The sequence below is a fragment of the Globicephala melas genome, chromosome 6 (genome assembly GCF_963455315.2).
Source record: "Globicephala melas chromosome 6, mGloMel1.2, whole genome shotgun sequence".
NCBI classification, from domain to species: Eukaryota; Metazoa; Chordata; class Mammalia; order Artiodactyla; family Delphinidae; genus Globicephala; species Globicephala melas.
This window is the reverse complement of record NC_083319.1, coordinates 889,476-912,172: the sequence shown is the minus strand read 5'-3', so window position 1 is coordinate 912,172 and position 22,697 is coordinate 889,476. Positions and strand designations below refer to the sequence as shown.

The window sequence follows — 22,697 nt, the reverse complement described above, 5'->3', positions numbered from 1 at the left end:
TGTCCTTTCTTAGAGTACCTGTTTGGCCTGTCTCTTGAAATAAGGCTGTTCCTACTGAAACTGCACTGCTAAGCCTTTGGTCCAATTCCTTTGGAACTGGGTTATTCCTATAGGAACTGTGCTGTTTAAAAATTTATTTCCTTTGCTCTAGAGAAAAAACTCTAAGAAAAGGGATTCCAGCAATCTAAATGTTTTGACAGTGCCCCCTCCACCCCCTTCAACCAGTTTTATGTTTAAAAACTGTGGTCCTTCCTTAGGCACATTTCTTTTTTTGTCTGTTTGTGGTTTTGGGGTTTTTTTTGGCCGTACCATGTGTGGCTTGTGGGATTTTAGTTCCCTGACCAGTGATTGAACCCAGGCCCTTGGCAGTGAGAGCACAGAGTCCTAACCACTGGACTACCAGAGAATTCCCTCTCATGCACATTTCTAATTAAATGGACCAACTTAACCCAAAGTAATTTATAACACTGATGGTCATTATGGGGAACTTTTAAATTTTCCAAGCTTACTTTTCTTAAAGACGAATTGGACAGCCGTGGCTCTAAAAAATTTCAAAACTAAACGGGATTCCTTTTTTTTTTTTTTTCGCGGTACGCAGGCCTCTCACTGTTGTGGCCTCTCCCGTTGCGAAGCACACGCTCAGCCGCCATGGCTCACGGGCCCAGCCGCTCCGCGGCACGTGGGATCCTCCCAGACCGGGGCATGAACCCGTGTCCCTCGCATTGGCAGGCGGACTCCCAACCACTGCGCCACCAGGGAAGCCCGGGATTCCTATTTTGATTGGTATTTTGAGGCTTCCAAACATTATCAAGATTCTGAAATTGCCACTTAGCAAAATACAATTTTTAAATTAACTGAGGCAAACAAACAATTGAAGAAAAACTGGCTTCTGAGGACTCTCCCCCTGGCCCCCATCCCCTGTCTCTGGACAAAGCAGCCCCTGTGCTCAGCACCCCCCCACGCCCCCCCCCACGCTATCTTCCTCTTTTCTTCTGCCCTCCGCTGTCTCATTCCAATTCTCTCACTGTGCTTCCCTAAACCTCTCCCAACTTCCTCCTCTGAACCTGTTAGAATCTGCCTCTTTATTTATTCTTTAAAATTTTATTTTATATTGGAGCATAGTTGATTAACAATGTTGTGTTAGTTTCAGGTGTACAGCAAAGTGATTCAGTTATACATATATATGTATCTATTCATTTTCTATTTCTTTTCCCATTTGTTTCAGAACATTGAGCAGAGTTCCCTGTGCTATACAGTAGGTCCTCGTTGTTTATCTATTTTAAATATAGCAGTGTGTACATGTCAATCCCAAACTCCCAATCTATCCTTCTCCCCCATCCTTCCCCCCGGTAACCATTAGTTCAGGACCTGCCCCTTTAAACTTAAGTCTTCTGAAGATTCCAACAAAACCCAAGTTCATGTTCCCTAGACTAAGGCCAAATTGAGAGCCCTAAAAGAGTGTCCTAAAGTCAGTGAGGAACCCCACAGGTTTGCTGAAGAATTTAACATCATTATCCAAACATACCAGCCTGGTTTCCCCAGATCTATATGCTTGCGGATGGGGGTCAAGCCAAACATTGGATGAAACTTGCCTGATGGGAACATCCTGAAAGGGATTTAGAGAAACAACCCCCAACTTTTGGCAAGAGGTGAGAACACCTGCTGGAGGACTCCCCCAAGCAATTATAGTAGCCTGTCCTTAGCCTGTGGTTGTGAACAAAATTCAGGCTTGCACACAAAAATCGGATGAACCTGCTCATGACTATTACAATCAACTTCAGATAGTTTAAAAAAAAAAAAATCTGGTCTTCCTTCAGATGTTGAGTCCATCAGGGTAGCCTTTAACTCTGTTTATTAATGGGCTGAATGAAGATCTTTCCTTTTAGTTAGAAGGACCAGGATGGAATGGGAAGCTATGTCCACTCCAGATTTAGTTAATTTGGCAAACCAGCTCACTCACACCCTAGATGAGTCACTTAAAAGATTAATTAAAAAAAAAGATTAATTTCAACTCCAGCAAATAAAGGTCCCTAAACAAAACCCAAACCCTCCTAGTTCCTGCTATTATCGCAAAAAGCCAGGACTTTGGGAAAAAGATTGTCACAAGTGTAAGTGCTTCAAGTGCCTTCAGCCCTCTAACCAGCCTTTCCAACGCCCTCCTGACCACCACCAACGGGCCTCTGAGGAACCACAGGGGTTCTTCCCAACCCTCCCTCTTCATCAGCTCAGAAAAACAACTCTCCAGATTGGGAATCAATCTCTTGGCACCAGAGCCTCACTCTCAGTTCAACTGCGGTAAAGCAGCCCCGGCCTCGGAGCACGAAAGTGATCCAAGTAGTGGGGGTCTCTGATGAACCTCAACAGGGTCCTGTCTCTGAACCTGCTCCTTTTTGCTTAGGCCCCTGAGAGATACCCACACTTCCCTCCTTAGTCTCTCCGCCCCTATTCATTTATTGGGCCAAGACAGCTCAGCAAATATGCTGGAATTTCTTTCTCCCAAAAGGGGAAATAATTCTAGAATTTCACAGTAACAGTCAAAATAGCCAACCAGGTGAGTTCAGTGACCCTTCACTGGCTTGGCTTTGCTTTGTCTCTGACGGTCCTGGAGCTGATTCGGGAGACGCTGATCATTTGTCCCTGCTGAGTCAGCTACCATCCTCCTTATGGGCAGAACTTCTCCAACTGATACTGGCAAAACCCACAGTGCTCTTCCCATTAAGACTCAAATAGGTCCCTCGAAACCTCTCCCCAGAACTAATCAATACCCTATGAGGAAAGAAGCCCTTCAAGGTGTAAAGCCCGTAAGAGGATTCCAAGGCTCAGAGCCTCACTACCCCTTGTGCTAGTCTCTGTAATACTGTTAAATATAACCTGTGAGAAAGCCCAACGGCTGAGGATGGAGGCCTGTCCAGGACCTGCAGGCAATAATCAACGTGCTGCCCCTCGACACCCTGTTGTTCTTAACCTCCCCACTCCACTAGCGTCCGTTCCTACTGAAAGCACATTTTTTCACTGTTATTAATCTGTGCTGTGCACGCTTCAGCATTCCAGATGATAAAGCCAGTCAGTACCTTTTTGCCTTCACCTGGGAAGGACAAAAATATACCTGGACAGCAATGCCCCAGGTTTTACAAAAATCCCTCTTACTTTCCACAAATCTTGAAAGCTGACTTGGATGACAAAGTTTTCTGCAGGCTTGACTTTGCTACAATATACAGTTGGCCTTTGAACAACATGGGTTAGAACTGAGCAAGCCCATTTATATGCATTTTTCCCCAATAAATACTACAGTACTACTGTACTGTGCAACTTGCAATTGGTTGAATCCATGGATACAGAAACGTAGATGCAGAGGGCTGACTGTAAAGTTACACGTGGATTTTCAGCTGTACGGGGGTGGATGCCCCAAACACCCGCGTTCTTCAAGGGCCAATTACACAGACGATAAGCTGCTCTGCTCGCTTCCTCAAACCTCTTCACAGGAAGACAGCATCCACCTGTTAAGACATTTGGGCTTAAAGGGACATAAAGTCTCCAAGGAAAAATTGAGTTGCTCAAACTCAGGATCAATATTTAGGGCACATGATCTCGGAATAAGGGTGACACTTGGATTTGTGTACTCTTTATGGCATCCTGAACATCCCCAAATCTAAAACTAAGCCCCAATTATGAGGTTTTTCTTGGGTTAGCTGGCTACAGTCGAAATTGGATTCCAAATTTCTCCCTTATGGCCCAGCCCCTATATGCTCTATTTTTTTTTTTTTTTTTTTTGGTTGCACCGGGTCTTAGTTGTGGCAGGCGGGCTCCTTAGTTATGGCATGTGAACTCTTACTTGCAGCATGCATGTGGGATCTAGTTCCCTGACCAGGGATCGAACCCGGGCCCCCTGCATTGGGAGCACGGAGTCTTATCCACTGCACCATCAGGAAAGGCCCTATATGCCCTATTAAAAAAGATCAAAACTGACACTATTATTTGGGAAGATCAAGATGCCACAGCCTTTGAGACCTTGAAGAAAAGCTTAACAAGACCATCTGCCCTTGACGTCCTAATTATCAGCTTCTCTTTTGCCTCTTTGTATGTGAGAAGGATGGGAACGCCCTTGGAGTACTTGCCCCAAAACATGGGGGCTGCCATTGACCCATTGAGTATTACAGCCGACAGCTGGACTTGTGGCACAGGGATACCCCCTGGTCTCAGAGCCACTCCTGCCACTGCCCTTCCAGTCAAGGCCACCAGAGAAAGAATCATCACCAGAGAAAGAGTTTTCACCACCCTTGCACCCCACGCGGTAGAAGCCCTCCCAAATTCTCACACACTCAACGCTTTCCAGTTAGTCACCCCACCTCCCATGAAACCCTGCTAACAGCTCCTCGCACAGCTCTCCCCGTTGTAGCAACCTTGCCACTGCTGTTCTGCTCTCTCCCTCTCCGCCAACCTCATGACTGCCTCACACTGACAGATCACCTGCTGATGCCCCATGCCGCTTTACAGGGGCTCCTCTAACCAGGGCGGACTTCCCGTGGTTTACTGACGGCTCCTGTTGAAGATGACAGCGGTAAACACTGCTGGGTGTGCTGTTACATCCCCCCCGAAGTCACCAAGGCAACACCTTTACTTTTTGGCTACTTTGGCCCAACAGGCTGAACCATATGCTCTCGCTCGGCTTGCGCTTCAGCCAAGGGCAAAAGCACCATATTTACACCGTCAGCATGTCTTCGGGGCCGCCCAGCACCTTGGGACGCTGATGGAAACAACGAGGTTCCTTACCGCTAATGGGGAAAAGATTAAAAATGGCTCCTATGTCCAAATCCAACAGATACCATACTCTCGCGGCCGCCCTGACGGTTATTAAGATCCCTGGGCATTCCAGACTCGACTCCCCAGAGGCTAAAGGAAGCCATGTCACTGATATTTCCTCCAAAACCACTGCTCTCAAAGGACTCAATGGCCAAACTTCTGTCACGGTCCAAAGACATGCTCCCCAAGACGACAATCTGGAAAAATTGACTAGAAATGCATAACAATTGGCCCCAGAAAAGGTAAAACAATATTGGAAATCTAGTGACTGTTGGTTCGATAAAAAGAACTCTAGCTTGGGCCAAATAACGATCCAGCCTCCACCAGAAATTCTAAGGTTCTCACTTCTCACCATTGGACATGCATTAAACCCTAGGTCCACTGACAAAATGAGAGCCTTCACGAACCAACATCGGTGGGGAAACATTCATAAGGCTGCAGAAAGTGTCCACCTGGCTTGTCCCACCTGTCTCACCTGTCCAAATACAATCCAGGCAGGGACTTCCCTGGCAGTCTGGTGGTTAGGACTCCGCGTTTCCAATGCAGGGGGTGAGGGTTCGATTCCTGGTTGGGGAGCTAAGATCCCACGTGCCACACGGTGGGGCCAAAAACACCTCCACGAGAAACAAAACACGATCCAGGGAAACCCGTTCGCACTGCTCCCGGACACTGAACTGCCTCACGGACCACTGGAGGTTCGGCAGACGGATTTCACACAGCTTCCCCACCTCACAGATACAAACATGTTTAGTCATGAGCTGTATGTTTTCTCACTGGACCAGAGTTTTCCCCTGTAGACAGGCCACTGCTTCTTCCAAGGCTAACATTTTGTTAGAAAAGATTATCCTTCCCTGGGTAATCCCTAATCCCCTTCCCTGGGTAGTCCTTCACAGTGACCCGGGAACCCACTTTGCTGGTCTGGTACTTCGACTAGTCCGTACTGTTTGGCCGGCTTTACACTCTCACTGTCTTACCATCCCCAATCCACAGGGTTACTCGAATGCACTAATCACACTATTAAAACCCGACTGGCAAAACTTACAGAGACTCTCCAACTACCGTGGCCAAAAGCATTGCCGTTTATCCTTCTAAATCTCAGACCACTCCCTTTGGAACTCATAAACTCTCACCCCTGAGACAGTCACCAGACCTCGGATGCACCTGAGACCCGCCTCTTTTCACCCACTGCTGGTAAACGGAGGCACACTTCAATATTATAGAGGCCTGATTGCGTCTGTTGAAAGTAACCATGCCCTGGAAGAGCGATCTGTTCACAGCACGCTCCCAGGAGACGAAGAGCTTGAGCACCGCACCTGCAGCCCGGAGACTCTGTTGGAAAAGACCCATAAGGACCCCCTTCACCCTCACTGGGAAGGCCCGAACCAGGCACTGCTAACCCACCCGTGTGCTGTCAAACTCCGAGGAATAGACCCCTGGATTCCGGTGACTCATGCCTGAATGAAGCTGCACACCGACTGGGGACCTGAAAGTAAAGATTTCCCCGAATTGAAGAAGACATCTGACCAGATATCAGAACCGGGCCTGTTAGGTTTCAAATTCACACTAGTCTCTCTCTTTCATCTGGACTATTAACTGACTCCGGATCCTTATCCAAATTCATGTCTAAATTTGTAACCTACAGGCTGTATTATTGACAAACATTTAGTTTCAAATGAATAAGTCTTTGATAACCCAACACTGTCAATCAACTATACTTCAATTTTAATAAATAAATAAAAAGTCCTTGAAGTTTTGCTATTTGGGGGAAAATTTATCAGCTACGGCTTCATGTTTATTCCTGCACTGTGCCTTCTCAAAGTGCTTCTTTCTTTCTGTGTTGACTGTTCCCTTGCTGTATTCACTATTCTAAGACACAGACTTTAGATGGGAAATTCCTGAGATCTCCCTCCTACCCCTCCTTGTTACTTGAATGTGACTTCAAGAGGTTTCCAATCTGTGCACTCGCCCTTCCACGAGGGACACGGTACCCGGGAAAGGTCCTCCCTGGAAATGATGGACAAAAAGTCACTGAATCCATAAAAAACTGATCTTTTTGTTGCTGTTGTTGTTGCGGTACGCGGGCCTCTCACTGCTGTGGCCTCTCCCGTTGCGGAGCACAGGCTCCGGACGCGCAGGCTCAGCGGCCATGGCTCACAGGCCCAGCCACTCCGCGGCACGTGGGATCCTCCCGGACCGGGGCACGAACCCGTGTCCCCTGCATTAGCAGGCGGACCCCCAACCACTACGCCACCAGGGAAGCCCAAAAAACTGATTCTTGATAAGCAATGCTTTCAGAGAAAAATCTTGATCAAAAAGGAGAAACGTGAAAATTAATAAACAGAAACCTTATTTAACAGGAGGCCAGAAGGGGGAGCGCCCACGGCCTACCGCGCAGCCTCAATTGCAGACCCAACAGGAAGATTACTACTTACTACCCAGCAGGAGAAAGGAAGATTTTCTCCCCGCCCAGCAACAGCCCAGCCAATGAGAGACCATCACAGTTCAGCCAATGAAAAGCCACCACACTGTGAACTCCGTTTCCTCCAACTGACACTTTGTTTAGAACAGCCCCTCCCAACCCCGCCTTCTCCTCTATAAAAGAGTTTCTGCTCCCTTGTTCTCTGCACTTGCTTGTGGTTCACCTTAGACTGCTTGTCCTGAATTCCAGTTCTTTACTGTTCCCGAATAAGCCCATATTGCTGGTAAAGTAACTGGCTGTTTTATTATTTTAGATCAACAGCTCATGTGAGCATCTTTACAACAGCTCTACCAAGTCTTTGTCAGATAATTTCAACACCTGTGTCTTCTCATCCTTGGTACCTGCTGGTAAGCTCTTCATGGTTCTGCAAGTGCCACAGTTCTTCTGGTTTCTAGTACTTTGAATTCCACTCTGAGACTGGGGTCTTGCCTCCATCCTATGGAGAATGGGATTTTATGGGGTTTTAGCTGCGCCCCCAGTGGTGGGTCTGGGAACGGGCTGGCCCACTGTTGAGGGCGCTGGTTGGGTCAGGTCCACACAGGCCTGGGAGCAGGTCCAGGGGCTCATAAACACCTTTGCAGGTGGTTTTCCTGACCTTTCCAGGTCCCTAGTTCCCAGCCCCTTCCAGGGTCTCCCTTCCTGGCCCTTGAGCCATGTCCAATGAATACAGCATGTCTAGTCCACGACTGCCTTCCTGGGGTCCCCAGAAAGACCCTGGCCCTGTCTGGGTGACAGCTGCGTGGGGTGGGACCAGCAGGAGGGTGCCTCCACAGTGGCTTTGATGATCTCCCTCCTAATCCTGGTCTCTGGAGATCCCTCCCTGGGAATTCAAGTGCGACTCTCTTCCCCCCACACAGACCTCCTAAAGGAGCTGTAGGCACAACGTGTCCCTTCCGGATAGTAGGGCAAACAGTGGATCTGAGTTTCATCCTAATGGTGATGGAAGGTTCTAGACAAGGCAGATGTGCCCTGAGTCTGTCCTCCCCAGGGTGGGGTCTGTCCCTCTAGGGCACACATCCAGGGCAGGGGGTAACGGGGGGGGTGGCTGTTTGGGGTTGAGGGGGTGAGCCTGGCCACGTAGGCTGGGGCATGCACACTGCAAGGCTTGGAGAGAGCAGCACAGGTAGACAGGGCAGGCCGGGGCCACCTCTGTCCACGTTGTCACCAGGAGGTGAGGACTGGACATCAGACATTATAAAGGCGTGTGTGTCACGGTGGGTGAGCGGAACACACCTCATCACTGTGAGCTTGACCTCATCAGTTTAAACAGAGAGTATTCGGGCCTCTTGCAGGCCCAACCATACTTCTCCCTCAACAAGCCTTTTAAACAATCTGCCTCTTCCAGGATAGCCGTCCACATGATCTGGCCTTGCCCCAGTTAATGGCGTGAACTGTGGGACATGGACATCCATGCAGAAGGCCCCAGTGGGAGGTGCTGGTTCAGTGTTTACCAGTTATATTTTAAGAGCTATTCCCAGACTGTTTTCTAATAAGGCTATGGCAATTCACATGATCTCCTCCCCACACAGTCACCAGCACAGGGTGACTCATACCCTTTAAATTTTTGCCAAACAAACAGCAGCAAGCACCTCTTCCCCTTCGCTGGCTCTTCATCGGCCGCTTGACTTTCTCCTCTGCGAGTTGTCAGCTCAGGCCTTTACCCACTTTCCTCTGCTGGCTTTTGTCTCTTTCTTGTCAATACATCAAAACTCCTCGCATGCTAAGGACCTTAAGCCTTTCCTCGCGCACTAGTCGCCAATACTCCTCCCCCAGCCCTCGCTGGCTGCTGCCGCGGGTTCCCAGCTGGCTGGGTGTGCGGGGAAGGCCACAGAGACCTGAGCGTGCCCCGCCCCCACCCAGCCTGCCTCCGGGTCGGCCACCCCTCCCCTCGTTTTGTTCTTTTCCCAAAACGCCTTCCTCATTTGTACTGGGCTTCATGTCTTTTCTCCAACACGCTGGTTGGTGCTTATGGGGTGCGAGGGAAGGAACCTTGTGAACCAGATGCAAGACCTCAAGCCTCCCACGGGCGGACCTCACCAGCCCTTACCCACAGCAGCTGACCCAGAAGACTGTGGGGCAAGCCCACTTGCTTCCGCAGCCCCAGTCCCTCGACTACAGGGTCCCCCGTCAGAGTCTGGGGGAGGGGCAGGGGCACGCGACAAAGCTTCTGGCAGCCCCGGGGTCAGGCCTGCAGGTCACACGGTAATCGTGCCTTCGAAGCACACGGTGAGAGCAGCTGGGTCACGCCGGGAGCTATCCTCGTGGCCTGCGTGGGCTTTCTTCCGGACATGAATTCTCCTGGCAGCACCCCCTGATGCCAGGCTGCCAGCCTCCAGGCCCCCCGCCCTCACCCACGCCATCCCCTGGCAGCCCCCGCCCTCCCCAGCCCTTGGTGGCCCTGGATGCACCCATCTGGCACCTGCTGATCTGCCCACAGGCAACTGGACCGGGAGCCACCAGGGTAGCCAAGCCTGGCTGGACCCCAAAGCACCTTGGCCACTGGAGGGGAGGGTGGTGGCAATTGGCACATCTGGGGATGACTAAGGCTAGTGATGGCCAGCTGGTCCTGTGGTCACCTCCTAGCCACCTCCTAGCCTGGCCACACTGCTGACCACATGCAGAGAATGGCCTGAGGGAAGGAATGGCCCTCCGCTCTGTGCCCAGGAGTGGGGCAGAGGCTGCAGGAGGAGGGTGTCTCTGCCCTCATCTCCCGACCTCACCTGGCTCCTCTGCAGGACCACATCCTGCAGCCGTGTCAAGGACCTGCTCTTTCCCCAGACGCTTCCCCGGAGCCCTGGGGGCCCCGTCCCCAGACCTCTCGCAGAGTGTGCCCTTGGCAGGGCAGGCCTAGCCGCTCCAGCCCCCTTGCTCCAGGCCAGGATGTGCAGGCGGCCATCACAGCAACAACCTCAGACCAGCGGGCCCAGAATCTTCTGGGCCCAGGGAGGCAGTGGACGGTGGGTGCTGAGAGAGGAGACCCACGCGGCAGCCGCAGCAGAGAATCAGATTTAATGGTCACTCTAAGGAAAGTCGTACATTTTCAGCCCCCGCCCCCCCTTGGCTGGGGGCACAGCCAGGTGTCTCAGACCAGGCTCTGCAAAGGGGGGCCAGCCCCCGAGCCCCAGCTATGTACAAGAGAGCCCACCCACTGGGCCACGGGCCAGGCTTCGAGCCCACAGCACACCGGCCGCCCAGCTCTCAGGCCCCGGCTGCAGGGTCCAGGCCCCTACGTGGAGTGCAGCAGGGTTCTCACCCACCAGGACCCAGCCCCAGCAGGCCCCGCCGAGACCCCAGGGCTCTGCACTAGGAGAGGCCTTCAGAACTCGGCCGCCAAAAGCTGAGCTGGACAGCAGCAGGGAGCTGGGCGGGCCTGGGAGGCAGGGGAGCAGGCAGGGCCCGCTCTGAAAGAAAGAAGGTGTGCCCCCCAGCTGCTGCCCAGGCACCCCTGCCGAGCCGGCGCGGCCGAGGCCAGGTAAGCGGGGTGGCGAGAGCAGCGCGAGCACAGACGATCAGGGACTCGGCCAGGGACGGAGCCAGGCCGGGCAGGCGGGCCGCCCTGGTGCTGGTGATCAGATACGGCAGGGCTGGGGCGCTGGGGCAGACAAGGTCCTGAACACACGCTGAGCCGGGTGGTCTACGCCGTTACTAGTAACGTAGCACTTAACTAGTTAACCAGTGATGCTGCTTCCCTCTGAATCGTCTCAGGGGTTGTAGAAAATTGCACTTATTTCTATGACCCTGCACAGGAACCGCCCCAGAGCTGCAGCCTCCAGCCGAGGCCTAGACCCGGTCAACATCCACCGGCCGCGGTGGCTCCTCCCAGGCGCGGGGGCTGGGACCTCTTTGACCCGTGATGCCTTGAGGAGCAGACCCCTGGGAGGGAACCTGAGCGACGTCTGAGGGTGCCCTGAAGTGGCCGTGAAGACCAGGACCCACACGGTACTGGGCAGCACACAGCGGCCCAGCCCCCGTCGCTGGTCCGAGGAAGCGGCCGGGTGGTGGACCCACCCCTCACAGAACGTCCTCAAAGTCCAGCAGCTTCGAGTGCTGGCGGCTTTTCCACAGGCGGTACAGCCGGAAGTCAAAGTAGGTCTCGATCATCTGCTTCCCTGAGGCAGGAGGGGCGAGGCCGGGGCTCAGGCCACCGCCCCCCGGAACCCACCCCACAACTGGAGACCAGCCCGGCAAACTCACCTTGGGCTGACAGCTCCAGGGGGGACTCGAAGGTGACCCTGTAAGGGGTCATGAGGGTCCTGAGGTTCTGGAACAGCTGAAAAGAGGGGGTGGGCCATGAGCTCAGGGCAGGGGAAGAGAGAGGGATGAGGAGAATGGGGGGTGGGGGACAGGACGCCCCCAGCTGGTTAGGCCCAGGCATGGGGGTTTCTCTGGGAGGATGAGAAGGGAAAGGGAATCTGGAGAGAAATGGGGGTTCTATCAACCCTTCACAGGTCTGGGGTCTGGGCCCCATACCTTCTCCCCGTTGGGGTTCCCCAGGACGTAGCAGCCCATGACGTGGATGACATTCGGCTCCGGGTTCACTTTGCTCATCAAGTGGCTCAACCGTTTCCAGAAGCTGGCGGGGGAGGGGTGGTCACAGGTGGCCTCCAGCCCGACCCCCAGGTGTGAGGGGGCATCACAGGAGGCACTGCGGGGACACGGTGCCCCAGCAGGTGCTGCATCCAGCCCCCCAGCCTCCCAGCTCCCCCCAGCTCACTGGATCATGTCCTCTTCCTTCTCCACTTTGGCAAAGGTGGCCACCTTGTTCTTGAGCAAGTACAGGTGTCCTGGGCCGCCCTGTGAGAGACTGCAGTTAGCAGACGGGGCCGCGCACCGGTGTCCAACCACCGCTGCCCTCAACACGTGCAGATGCAAACGTGCATGCCCAGGGAGGTGGCACCCTCCACCCCCCACCCCTGGGCAGGAAGGGCTGAGCCCTACCTGGCAGAAAATCAGCATCTTCCAGATTTTGGCCCCCTTGTGGTAGACGTTCAGCTTCTTCTCTATCTCCTCTGCAGGAGGCAGAGGTGTGAGTGCCGCCCCCAGCGGCCCCAAGACCAGAGGGTGGGGTGGGGGGGGGGCGGAGTACTTACCCAGAATGTCCTCGAAGGTGGCGTGCTCGTGGTCCTGGGACAGATGGAAGCCAGCCCCACGTCAGAGCCCTTCTCAGGCAGCACCCCCCACCCAACACCGCGATGGGGGCTGGGCAGGCACTCACGTAGAGAATGGGAATGATGGAGGGGTCGTCCCTGCGGAGGATGGTGGGGATGTACTCAGCTTTGGGCACTTTAGAGGAGATGAGCTGGGAACAACAAGGGGGCCACTCAGTGCCCTGGCCGCCTGGGAGCCAGTGGGCAGCAGGAGCCCCCCTGAGACCCCCCTCCCCACTGCTGAGCAGCCTGCAACAGCTGTGTGGGGCCTCACCATGACCTTGGGTGGCACGAAGCCCTCAGTGTCACAGGCTACAGCCTCCAGGCCCCTCTCCGTCTCCCAGTCCAGGTCCTCAAAGGCCTCACCCAAGGTGCAATGCGAGCTCTGCAGGTCACTACCTGTAGGGCAGGATGTGCCACGGGCCTGAGGGTCAGCTGCAGCGCCTCCTGTCCCGGCTGCAACCCCCAGAGATGCGTGGAGGCCAGAGCCAGCAAGCCCTGTCCCAGAGGGTCCTCCAGGTCAGGGGGAAACCCAGGGTGGGTGAGAGCGCCAAGCTGAGGACCCCAGCAGCCTGGCAAGGCTGGCGGCTGGAAGGCGGTGGACCCTGGTGCAAGGCCAGTGGGAGCCGGAGGGCAAGGGTCAGCTCCAGCCAGGTGCGCCTGTCGTCTGGGCCAAGGAGGAGTCTGGCACTGCTCCTCAGGCTTCGGGCATGAGGGCGGCACCAGGCCAGGGCAGCCAGCGAGCCGCAGCCCTTAGTTACCCCTGCCCAGAAAATCGGAGGTGCCAGAGCGCCCCCCCCCCAGTCTGGTGAACTGAGGCTCAGCAAAGGCGCAGAAGCCTAGCTGCTCCCCCGGGGTGGGAGCGCAGAACTGGGGCCTAGGGGAGCCTCTGGGAGAGGTGCGCTGGCCTGCGCCGCCGGGCACCTACTGTCTCGGGAGTCGTGGGAGGTGTCGGCTTTCATGGGGGTGGGGTCGCTCCAGGACCGGCTGAAGCTCCGCTCGCGCCGCTCGGCGAACGCTGCAGCGAAAGCAGAACCCGTTAGGGGCGGGGCCTGCAGCCACACGAGGTGGACAGGGACAGGGGCTGGCTGGGGAGGACGTGGGGACGGTGAGGGGGTCCGGAGAGTGGAGGACGCCACTGCGGCGGGAGGGGCGGGAGTGGGGAGTGCGGAGGGTCGACGTTGGACAAGGACAGTGCTAGGTGGACATGGGCGGAGTCTGAGTGCAGGGGCGGGGCCCTGTCCTGGGGCGGAGCCTGGGAGTGGGAAGGTGCCCGCCCGCGGGGCTGCAGCGGGGCCTGGGGACGCGGGCCTTTGGGGCGCAGAGAGCAGCACGCAAAGCCCCAGCCGGCCAAGAACAGCGCGCCTCCGCCCGCCCGCCCGCGCCGCTCCCGGGCCTTACTCTGGGCCTTCACCCGCCGGCTGCCGACCATGCGCAGGTGTTTGCGGAAGTTCCTGGGGGCGGAAGCACCGGGGGCTGGTGAGGGCCGCGAGGGTGGCGCCCCGTCCCACGCGCTCCCCTCCCCACTGCTTGCTGGCCACCGTCCCAACATTGCCCCTTGCCGTGAGGGATGCCCTCCCGGCGCCCCCAGCTCTCCCACAGGCAAATCCCACCCAGTCCCTCTCCTCCTGAGACTCCTCCCGGGCTCCCCCTTTGCTGCCAGTACAAAGGCACGATAAGCCAGCCTCCTCCTGCAGCCCCACCCACCCCCTCCCAGGACAGCTCCCTCGGCGACCCTGTGCACTCGGGTCTCCCACCTTCGCTGCCCACGCTTCCCTTCTCTCCTTGCGCCCAGGTACTCTGAACCCCGAGAGCCTCCCGCCCCCCGTGGTCAAGGGCTCCTGCTTCCTGCGCGCGGTGGCCAGGGCAGCACAACTGTCCCCAAGCGGGAGGTGGGTTAGGGGCGGGCAGCTGCCCCCTCCCCTGCTGCTGTGTCCCTGGGCCACCTCAGAAGCAGGTCTCCTTCACTCCAAACTTTGTGCCCTGCCAAAGCCCAACTTCCAAGATGGACAGACAAGCTTCCTGGACACATCTCTGAGGTGGGTGGGGTTTAGGGAGGGTAAGCCTGGCTGCTGACCCCACTGCTCCGGGCTTCAAGGGCCAGAAAAAGGCACAGGGGGGCCAGCTGGCTGCAGTTCAGCTGTCACTGTACCCCCAAAACACAGGCCTAGGGGCTCAGGCCACTTGACCTTTCCTGCCTGCCGCGTCCCCAGAGCAGGGCCAGGCCAGTGTTCGCCACCGCCCTTCCCCCATCAGGTCTGCTGAGCTGGGTGGGCCCAGGCTAGACCAGGACAGACAAGAGACGGACCCTGGTGGCGAGTGGCTGGCAGGCCCTACCTCTGGATTACAGACGCGGAATCATTCTCCCGTTTCCGGCGCTTCCTCTCCGCGTAGCCCCTGAACACCCTGGGAAACCACCACGAGTCAGCACTGCCCTTGGCCGCAGGCAAGAGGGACAGAGACGTGGGGACAGAGGCTCGAGCACAGGGCCCAGCGGGGCATCCAGGGCGCTGGGCCAGGCAGAAGGTCCTGGCCTGCCTCGCCCTGTCCTCGGCCCAGTTCCGCAGGCCCTGCTGTAGCCTTGGCGCTCGCTGGGACCCAGCACGCCCTCATGGTCAAGGCCCAGGTCCCTGGCCTGCCCCAACCTACTTGGGGGTGGGAGAGTCCCCCAGGGACAACCGCCATGCCCTCAGGCTCGAGGTCCACATGGTACTTACGAGATGCTAGAGTCGAGGCGGGAAGGGGCAGCGTGAGAGAGAAGACACAGTGAGCAGAGACCCTCAGACCCCCAACCGCCCTTCAGTTAGTTCCTTTCTTGTCATTGACCTGGAGGATCCCTCACAGGCACACAGGCACCAGCAGGGTGCCGGCTATGCCGCAGGCCAGCCCTTGCAAGGGCAGCAGACGCGGAAGTCACCGTGGCCCAGGCCACCAGATGCTGTGACCTTGTCAGGCCGCATAGAGGCCTGACTGTGCCCTGCCGACCCTGGGTCCAGCAGCGAAGGTAGCGGCCCCCATCCGGCCCAAGGGCGGTGGTGCGCTCCCCAGGGTAGCACACGCAGGAGGAAGCTTCTGGTATCGGGGACACTGCAGCAGAGTCCCTCCCTGAAAGGAAGCCCTGACAGAACACCCAGCTGTGCGAAGGTCAAGAGCACGCCCCCAGGGGACTAAGTTGTGATCGCTTGCAACACACGAAACACAAGTGGGCCGCTGTTCGGGGCGTGCGTGAAGGCGGAGCTGGGTGACACAGGGCAGCGAACCACCTCTGCTGGTGGCTGCATCAGCTGCAGCCCCCAGCCAGGTCCCCGCAGGACAGGATGGACGGACTGAAGGGACTGAGGGACAGGGCAGTGGGGAAGGGGTGGGGCGGGGGAGGGGCAGCGGGAGTTCAGAGCAGCCAGGCCTGCCTTCCTTCAGGCTGACACATTCAGGCAGAGCTGGCGGTACACGGCACACGGGGCTGCTCAGAAGCAGCCACGCAGGTGGGCTCAGGACGGGAGAGGGTCCGGCAGTAATTCCTGAGCACCAGGAAGACGGCGCCCGGCCTGGGCCCGGCACACGTCAGACGGGACTCACGCTTGCATAGTTGTGGTTGCTGTCTGGAAACTGAAGAGGTTTTCCTTGGGGAACCAGGTACGGATGGGGATGTCATCTGGAAAAGACCAAAGGAGCAGTGACTAGGCTGGCTCAGGGGTTCCTGAAGCCTTTACCCCCACCTGTCGGGGAAGGGGATGCTTCTGCCACAGACGGTGGAGGAGAAGCGCCAGGGCTCCCCAGCGGCGCAGAGCCAGCAGGCTTGGGTGTCCGCTCAGCTCTTCAAGGCACAACAGCTCAGCGGCTTGGTGACGCTTGTCTTTGCTTGGCTCTCCCTCTGCTACCCACAGCTGACGAGTGTTCTTTTGAGAGCACAGCCTGCCTCCAGGGTGCCCAGGAAAAGGATTGATTTTGTCTCCATTTAAGCAGGAGGGGAAGGGCAGGGACAAATGGCTGCAGCCTCTCCTTGGGGTCTCCAGGGCCTTCTCTGCGGCCCTCTCTGGCGTCCACTTGGTTGGACCTCCCCTCTCCCAGACCCTTCCCGGAGGGCGAGGTGGAGACCGCCCCTTCCCAGGGCCCCTGCAGCCACTAGACAGAGTGGGTCGCTCTACTTCCTTCCCTGACCCCCGTCCCAGCCCCTGGCCTGGGTGCATCAGAGGAACATGAGGTCGTGGAGGTGAACCGCCCACACCCCAGGCCTGTGCCCTGAGGCCCAGCTGGGTTGCTGATCTGGAGGCCCAAGAGGTGCCCTGAGAGGACGTGCCAAGTCTGCTAGGTAGAATTCTGCTCTCAGGAGATGACAACCTCAGAACCAGGAAGCGTGGGGCCACTTGAATGTCCCAGGGAGGCCTCTTGCCGACAGCAGGCCTCCGGGGCTCCGCAGCCACCGGCACAGCTTGACCATCCTGGGGCGAGCCCCAGTAGCTGGCTGGGCCCCAGGCAATCATGCGCCTCCCTTGGTGAGTGGGCCCCAGGGCAGGGACTGTTCCCCAGGACTCCCTGGAGGCAGCCCGATCTTCCCGTTCAGCCAGGTTTTCTACCTGCTCAACCCTTAAGACCCTCCCAGGCCCCCTCCTCGGGGAAGCACTCCTCCGGTGACTTGGTGCTGGCAAGGCTAAAGCCAACCATGAGGCCTGAGGTGGGGCACGGGATGTGGCGGCAGGTCGCCACCTGCAGGCCGTGACCTGGGCACCCTGCTCTGCCCAAGCCTCACAGTGCTCGCTGCTGGCTGGCCGACCCCAGCACCAGCATCCTGCCTGAAGCTGCCCAGGCCCCCAGCGAGCCCCCTCACCAGACACACGGTCAACGCTGTACATCCTCTCCAGCTTCTTGCGGCGGCTGGCGGCCTCAGGCAGAGGCGGTTGGTCCAGCCCAAAGGCCTGAGGGGAAGGACTGGGGGCGAGCTGGGCACATCCAGGACATTCCCTGGAGCCCTGGCGGCTGCCCGCCCAGCTCTGGCAGGGTCTGCTGACGTCCTCACGACTGCCGCCCGGGCTGGTGCGCAGGGGCTGGCTATGGTGGCGGGGGTGCCGCTCCCGCTGCTGCCGCCCCTTCACCACAGCCAGCTCGATGGCCTCGGCCTCCGGGCCGGGAAGCAGGGCCGGCTCCCCGGAGATGGTATACACACGGGGCTGGGGGCCCTCGCCGGCCGGCTTCCCACTGACGGCCTCCTCCGGGAGGCTGTCCTCATAGCGGCCGTTGGAAATGAGGGAGAGGCGGCGCTTGTTCTGGGGGGCAGGCTGCATCTCGGGGGACCCGTCGTGGCCAGAGTAGGCGTCAGCCAGCAGGTGGTCTGGGGGAGAGGCACCAGGTGAGCTTGCGGCCTGCTGGCCCTGCCCTCCCAGTCTCCGGGTGTTCTGAAGGCAGGGAATGAATACCCAGCGGGTGCCTGGCCCGCTGAACGAACCGTGGGCCCTGATGACTTCAGAAGAGGTATTTCTGAGCTGCGCACTCCCCCTAGAGGTTCACGTCTCACGCCTATCGGGGCCCCAAGCCCCTCTTACGTGCGTGTGGGCGACAGGCTGTGCTACCTGTGGGTGATGGGGTGGGGCCAGAAACAAGCAGGCCACCTCCCAGCCTGCCACCACGCCCATGTGCCCAGTGCCAACTTCTCCCCTCCTCCCTACCAGCTGGCCCCCAGAGACAGTGGTGCCAGTCCTGGGGGTGCCAGGAGGCCTGTTGCCATGCCAACAGCCCAAGCTGGGTGGGTGCCGTGGTGATGAGTGACTCGGAGCTCCTCCTGGGGCTCTGGGCCAGGCGGGGCAGGGGGCGTGAGGAAGCCAGCCCAGCAGGGCACTAGCTGCCTGCTCACGCCCCACAGTGCGCAGGGGCTGGGCCTGACCTGGACAGGAGACAGCATCCTCTCGCCAAGGATGGGGGGCTGTGGGTGGACCCCGTCCCGGCACTGTCTCACGTGCCCTTACCTGCACCGTTTCGATTCTCGGGGTGACTCTGGGACAGGTACTCGCCAAACGCTCGGGCTGCTCTGAGGGGTGGACAGCGGGGTGCGCCGTCAGTGCACACCACCCACCCTGGCGTCCCCACCCCACCCAGGCCCTCGGCGCCAGCAAGGGAGGGCTCAGGGGTCACCCCCAGCAAGCACTCCCATCCCACCTCAGAATGCCCAGGGCTGGCAGGTCGCAGTTCGGGGACCCTTGGGTGTCGGTGCACCTTGGCCAGACCTGGGCCCAGGTCTGCTTTCCATCCAGCCCCTGCCACCCAGTGTGTGTGAGGGTCGTGAGGTCGTGCAGCTCGCCCACCGCAGCCTCAGGGAAGGGAACCGCACGGAGGTGGGGGCGGGGCGCCGGCTGCGATCACGCTGCGGGGGCGGGGGCGGGGGCGCCGCACTCACCGCACTTTGGCCGCCACCGAGGACATGGCCTCGCTCCGCAGCGCCCTCCTCCGGGAGGCGACGGCGCCCATGGTCGAGGCGGCGGCGCATCCCCAGGCCTCAGAGCGCGCCCCGCGCCCGTCGCCTCCGTCGGGGGAGCCGCGCCGCGCCGGAGATCGGGCTCGGGTTCGGGCTCAGGCTTGGGCTCGGGTTCGGTTTCCGCATGGCCGCGCCGATCACTCCGCGCGCTCCGCCGCACCGAACAGCACTGCCAGGCCCGGGGGTGGCGCTCCGCCCACCGCGACGTCAGGGAAGGGGCGGGGCTCGGCGGGGCCGCCCCCGTTACGTCAGGGCTAGGGCCGGGCCGTCCACAGCCAAAGCAGGGCGAGGAAGGCTCCGCCCACCGTAACGTCAGAGCCGGGCGGGACCCAGAAGGGACTACGCTGAAGCCTCGCCCACCACACCGGCAGTAGGTGGGGGGGGCGGGGGGCCAGGGGGCCGGGTTGGGCGGCAGGGGGCGGGACCAACCATCTCTCCGCCCTCTCAAAGCTGCCTCTGGAGCTGGGAAACTGAGGCCTGCGGTCCCCCGACCTCAGGGTCCTGGGCCCTCCGGTCAAGGGTCTCCCTGCTCTCGCAGACCCATGTGCCCTGCTCCGAGACCGGCAGGGATCGTGGACTCCAAAGTCATAGAGCTGACAGGTCTCCTTTTTTGTACAAAAGGACCCCCCTGGCGCTATTTAATGATCTGAAAAGTAAGGTGTGGGCATCATCTTAGGGAAGACTCTTGTGTGTACAGAATGGAAACAATGCCTGAGAGCTCGGGAGGGCCTCATCCTTGGTTTGGGGGGATCCCAGCTGCACCCCAGACCTTGGGTGTCCTGCCTGCCTGGCTTGGGGTCCTGGGGTCCCCGCATGGCGACCACTCCGCCCTGCAGCCTCAGGACTGTGGGGCTGCCCATCTTGGTGCTGCCCCCTGCCCGGGGGACCTCGGCACAGGGACCACATGTCCCACACAATCAGATCTACCTTTATTGACAGGCTAAGCAGAAGCATCAGGGGCTCTGACATCTCAGAGGCCTCAGGGGGCCCGCAGGGGCCGACACAGCCCCCCAGGACTGCTGTGTGTGCAGGGGATGCCAGGACCCAGTGCCCCACCAGGAGCGGCCGGCGCAGAGAGGCCCCAGACACTCCAACACCGGCCGGCAGGGCCCTGGGCCCCAGCAGGGTCTCCCTGGCAGGCTGGGGAAGAGCTGCAGGAGCTGCGCCAGCTGGTTCTCTGAAACCCACCCACAGGAGCTGCTGGCTGCAGGGTGCATCAGAGCAGAGACCTCTACCCATCTTGGTCAGAGGGCCAGGGGGGACGAGGAGTCCTGGGATGGTTCAGGGGAAGCCAGACGGGAGTGCCGATGCCAAAGCGAGGGCTTGTCCTCCTGGAAGCAAACCGCACACACGGTCAAGGTCAAGGTGGGGGCAAGCCAGGAGGGCAGCAGGGAGGGAGCAGCTGGCCTGCTTTGGAGCCCTTGGAGCTGGCAGCTCAGCTGGGGAGCACAGGGTGTCCGGGCAGCTCACTGAGTCGGAGCCCAGGTCGGCTGGGGCTGCCCAGCAGCACCTCCTTGTATTCGGTCTGGTGGTCAGACTCATCTGGGCAGAGAGCAGGGCCATGCAGGTATCCTCTTGAGAGCAGGGGCAGGGGCCGGCATGGGTCCCCATATGCAGCCTACCAGGGCCAGGGGCTGCTAGAGGGAGCCTGGTGGCCAGGGTGGCTTATTGAGAGTGTCAAGGGTCAGGAGGGGACATTGCCACTACCATCCTCAGCTGTGTGGGCATATGGCCCGGGGTCCAACTCACCATCTGCTGCAGCCACCTTGGCAGGCTCGATACGTGATACGATCTCAGTGAGGTCCATGAAGGAGGCGTTGGGGCAGATGAGCACGTTGGGGGCAGAGGCGAAGGAGACATCTGGCGAAGCCCCTGACCGCAGCCGGCCCCACCCTCTCTATGACCCTCTGTGGTCCTAGCCCTGGAATGCGGGTGGGGCACGGATGACAGGCAGAGTCCTGAGCAGCCCCCCACCCACAGTGACATCCTCTCCCACGTGAGCACTTCAAGGGTGGAGAATCAAAGGGGGGCAGAGGCCAAGAGACAGCCCCCAGGGCCACTGCCCTTGCCCTTGTCTTCTGGCCCCTGGGGCGGGGCAGGGGAACCTGCAGGCCTGAGCAGTTGAGAGGGTGTGCCAACGTGCTGCTGGCTGCAGGGAGCCCTGCCTCTCTTTTGGACTGGGCAGCAGAGGACGGGTCACAGGAGTGGGAGAGGAAGGAGGGGTGCCAACTCAGGCACTCACATCGCACGCCTTCACCTTGCTCGTCCCCTACCGATCCTGCAGCATCTTCTCCATCATGCCACTGCGACCCCAGATGTCAAACACTGTTCGGCCGTGCTGGTACCCCACCTCCTGCACACACACCGGGAACCCCGTGATCGGGACGCGAGAGCAGGGAGGCCTGGGAGGGGCAGCCGGCCTGGACACTCACACAGATCTCGTCGAACTTGCTGAAGTCCAGGGTGCCGTAGCTGTTGGGGGTGGGGGGCGCAGGTCCTCGCAGTAGTCGCTGCTCTTCACCATCTCCAGCTGCCGGACGCAGCACACATAGGCCAGGCGCGTCTGGATCTCCACCATGTTCAACACCTGCCGTGTCACAGCCCTTGAGTGTGGCTCTCCTGTCCCTGCGTGGCCCCTGGCCTCCATCTGGGCACAGCCACTGAGTCTCCTGCCCTGGCCCTTCCTTCCCCTTCCCTCCCCCCAAGGGGAGGCAATTTCTACTAGGCCTGGGGGGAGGCTGGGCACCCAGCCAGGGGTCCTGGGGTGTGTGGAGCCTCTAGGCCTGGCTCCTTTCCCAGAGCTGGTCCCAGGCGGGCAGGGATGGTGAGTGACCGACCACCACCCTCCTGGACCCAGAGCCTGGAAGGTGCACCCCCTCCCTGCCCATCTCAGGGTCTCAGGGACACAGGCGCCAGGATGTGGGGAGGAGCAGCTGGGGTAGGCAGGGCTGGGCCCCCACCTTGACCTTCGTGGCCAAGGGATTCCAGCGCTTCCACAGCAGCCACCACCTGGAGAGCGCATCCCCGTAGTTGGTGAGGTCTGTCTCATCCCGGCTGCCCATGTCGATGGCAATCACCACCTTTACCCCCATTGACCTGGCCACATCTGCTGGGGAGGAAGTGGCCTGGTCACCAATGGGGACAGGTATGCAGAGCCCCAGGCGGGAGCCTGGCTGGGGTGACGGGTCAGAGCTGGGGGAAGTTGGGGTGGAGCCAGGGCTGGGGGCAGAGCCTGCCTGAGAGGCGCTGAGAGTGGGGGGACGGGGGTGAGGGTTTGGAGGGTGGGGAGGGCCTCCTCTCCACCCTCACACCTGGGCCTGTGGAGGGGGTCGGCCAAGCGCACAGAGCTGTCCAACAGGTGACAGGTGTGCCCCAGGAGGGGCCTTGCCCACAGCAGACCCGACACCTGCAGGCTGTTAGTTCTGACTGTGGGCACAGACGGGCCCTAATTGCGGCCGGCCCCTCTACCTGGCCTGGTTCTGAGCACTGCTGAGCCGACAAATAGAGCCATCTGCTGGGAGCACGCAGCGCCGAGCGTGCGCACGCCCGTAACCCCCAGCGCGCAGGAGCGGTGGGGCTGAGGCGGGGCCGGGCGGCCGCCCCCCATCCGTCACAGTACCTGGGAGGTTGTTGATGGAGCCCCCGTCTATCAGCAGGTGTCCATCTTTGGGGTCGCAGAGCGGGGGCATGTAGCCCGACAGGGACATGCTGGCACGCACGTACCTCCACAGTGAGCCTGGGAGGGGGTCCAGAGGGATCGGGGGAGAGGAAAGGAGCCTTTCGCTGCCCAGGGTGAGTTCCTGCCCTG

At 59.1% G+C, this 22,697-nt stretch overlaps 2 protein-coding genes across 4 annotated transcripts in view; both read right to left on the bottom strand.

Moving 5' to 3' along the window:
* Nucleotides 1-7,581: 7,581 nt before the first annotated feature.
* On the bottom strand, nucleotides 7,582-19,057 carry NSMF (NMDA receptor synaptonuclear signaling and neuronal migration factor). Of its 3 annotated transcripts, none has more exons than XM_070045644.1 (15): nucleotides 18,812-19,057; nucleotides 18,384-18,445; nucleotides 17,252-17,752; nucleotides 16,003-16,078; nucleotides 14,764-14,832; nucleotides 13,828-13,880; nucleotides 13,355-13,444; nucleotides 12,701-12,825; nucleotides 12,495-12,578; nucleotides 12,370-12,403; nucleotides 12,218-12,288; nucleotides 11,994-12,073; nucleotides 11,750-11,852; nucleotides 11,474-11,549; nucleotides 7,582-7,715 (listed from the first exon to the last, which is right to left on the bottom strand). In XM_070045644.1, exons 1-15 carry the CDS (start codon nucleotides 18,880-18,882, stop codon nucleotides 7,636-7,638), a joined length of 1,575 nt encoding a protein of 524 aa, XP_069901745.1. In that variant the 5' UTR covers nucleotides 18,883-19,057; the 3' UTR covers nucleotides 7,582-7,635. The 3 variants fall into 3 exon arrangements, with proteins under 3 accessions (XP_069901745.1, XP_030694007.1, XP_030694008.1); XM_030838147.2 differs by lacking the exon at nucleotides 7,582-7,715 and adding an exon at nucleotides 10,270-11,388 and having other exon boundaries at nucleotides 18,812-19,054; XM_030838148.2 differs by lacking the exons at nucleotides 7,582-7,715; nucleotides 14,764-14,832 and adding an exon at nucleotides 10,270-11,388 and having other exon boundaries at nucleotides 18,812-19,054.
* A 1,073-nt stretch (nucleotides 19,058-20,130) lies between these two features.
* Nucleotides 20,131-22,697, bottom strand: part of PNPLA7 (patatin like phospholipase domain containing 7) — a 36,024-nt gene continuing 33,457 nt past the window's right edge. Inside the window, 9 exon segments of the mRNA XM_060300454.2 lie at nucleotides 20,131-20,220; nucleotides 20,360-20,381; nucleotides 20,383-20,431; nucleotides 20,639-20,728; nucleotides 21,137-21,242; nucleotides 21,322-21,369; nucleotides 21,372-21,476; nucleotides 21,850-21,998; nucleotides 22,509-22,625. Of these exon segments, the coding sequence (XP_060156437.1) occupies nucleotides 20,134-20,220; nucleotides 20,360-20,381; nucleotides 20,383-20,431; nucleotides 20,639-20,728; nucleotides 21,137-21,242; nucleotides 21,322-21,369; nucleotides 21,372-21,476; nucleotides 21,850-21,998; nucleotides 22,509-22,625 (773 nt within the window). The 3' untranslated portion in view covers nucleotides 20,131-20,133.

What these genes read in the sequence shown, in the direction of transcription:
- NSMF (XM_030838147.2), bottom strand. Translation starts at nt 18,882, where the DNA reads ATGGGCGCCGTCGCCTCCCGGAGGAGGGCGCTGCGGAGCGAGGCCATG. An exon ending in TCGGTGGCGGCCAAAGTGCG is followed by an intron (nt 18,446 to 18,811) that starts GTGAGTGCGGCG and finishes TCCACCCCTCAG; the next exon opens with AGCAGCCCGAGCGTTTGGCG. An exon ending in TCGTGCCACCCAAGGTCATG is followed by an intron (nt 12,579 to 12,700) that starts GTGAGGCCCCAC and finishes TGTTGTTCCCAG; the next exon opens with CTCATCTCCTCTAAAGTGCC.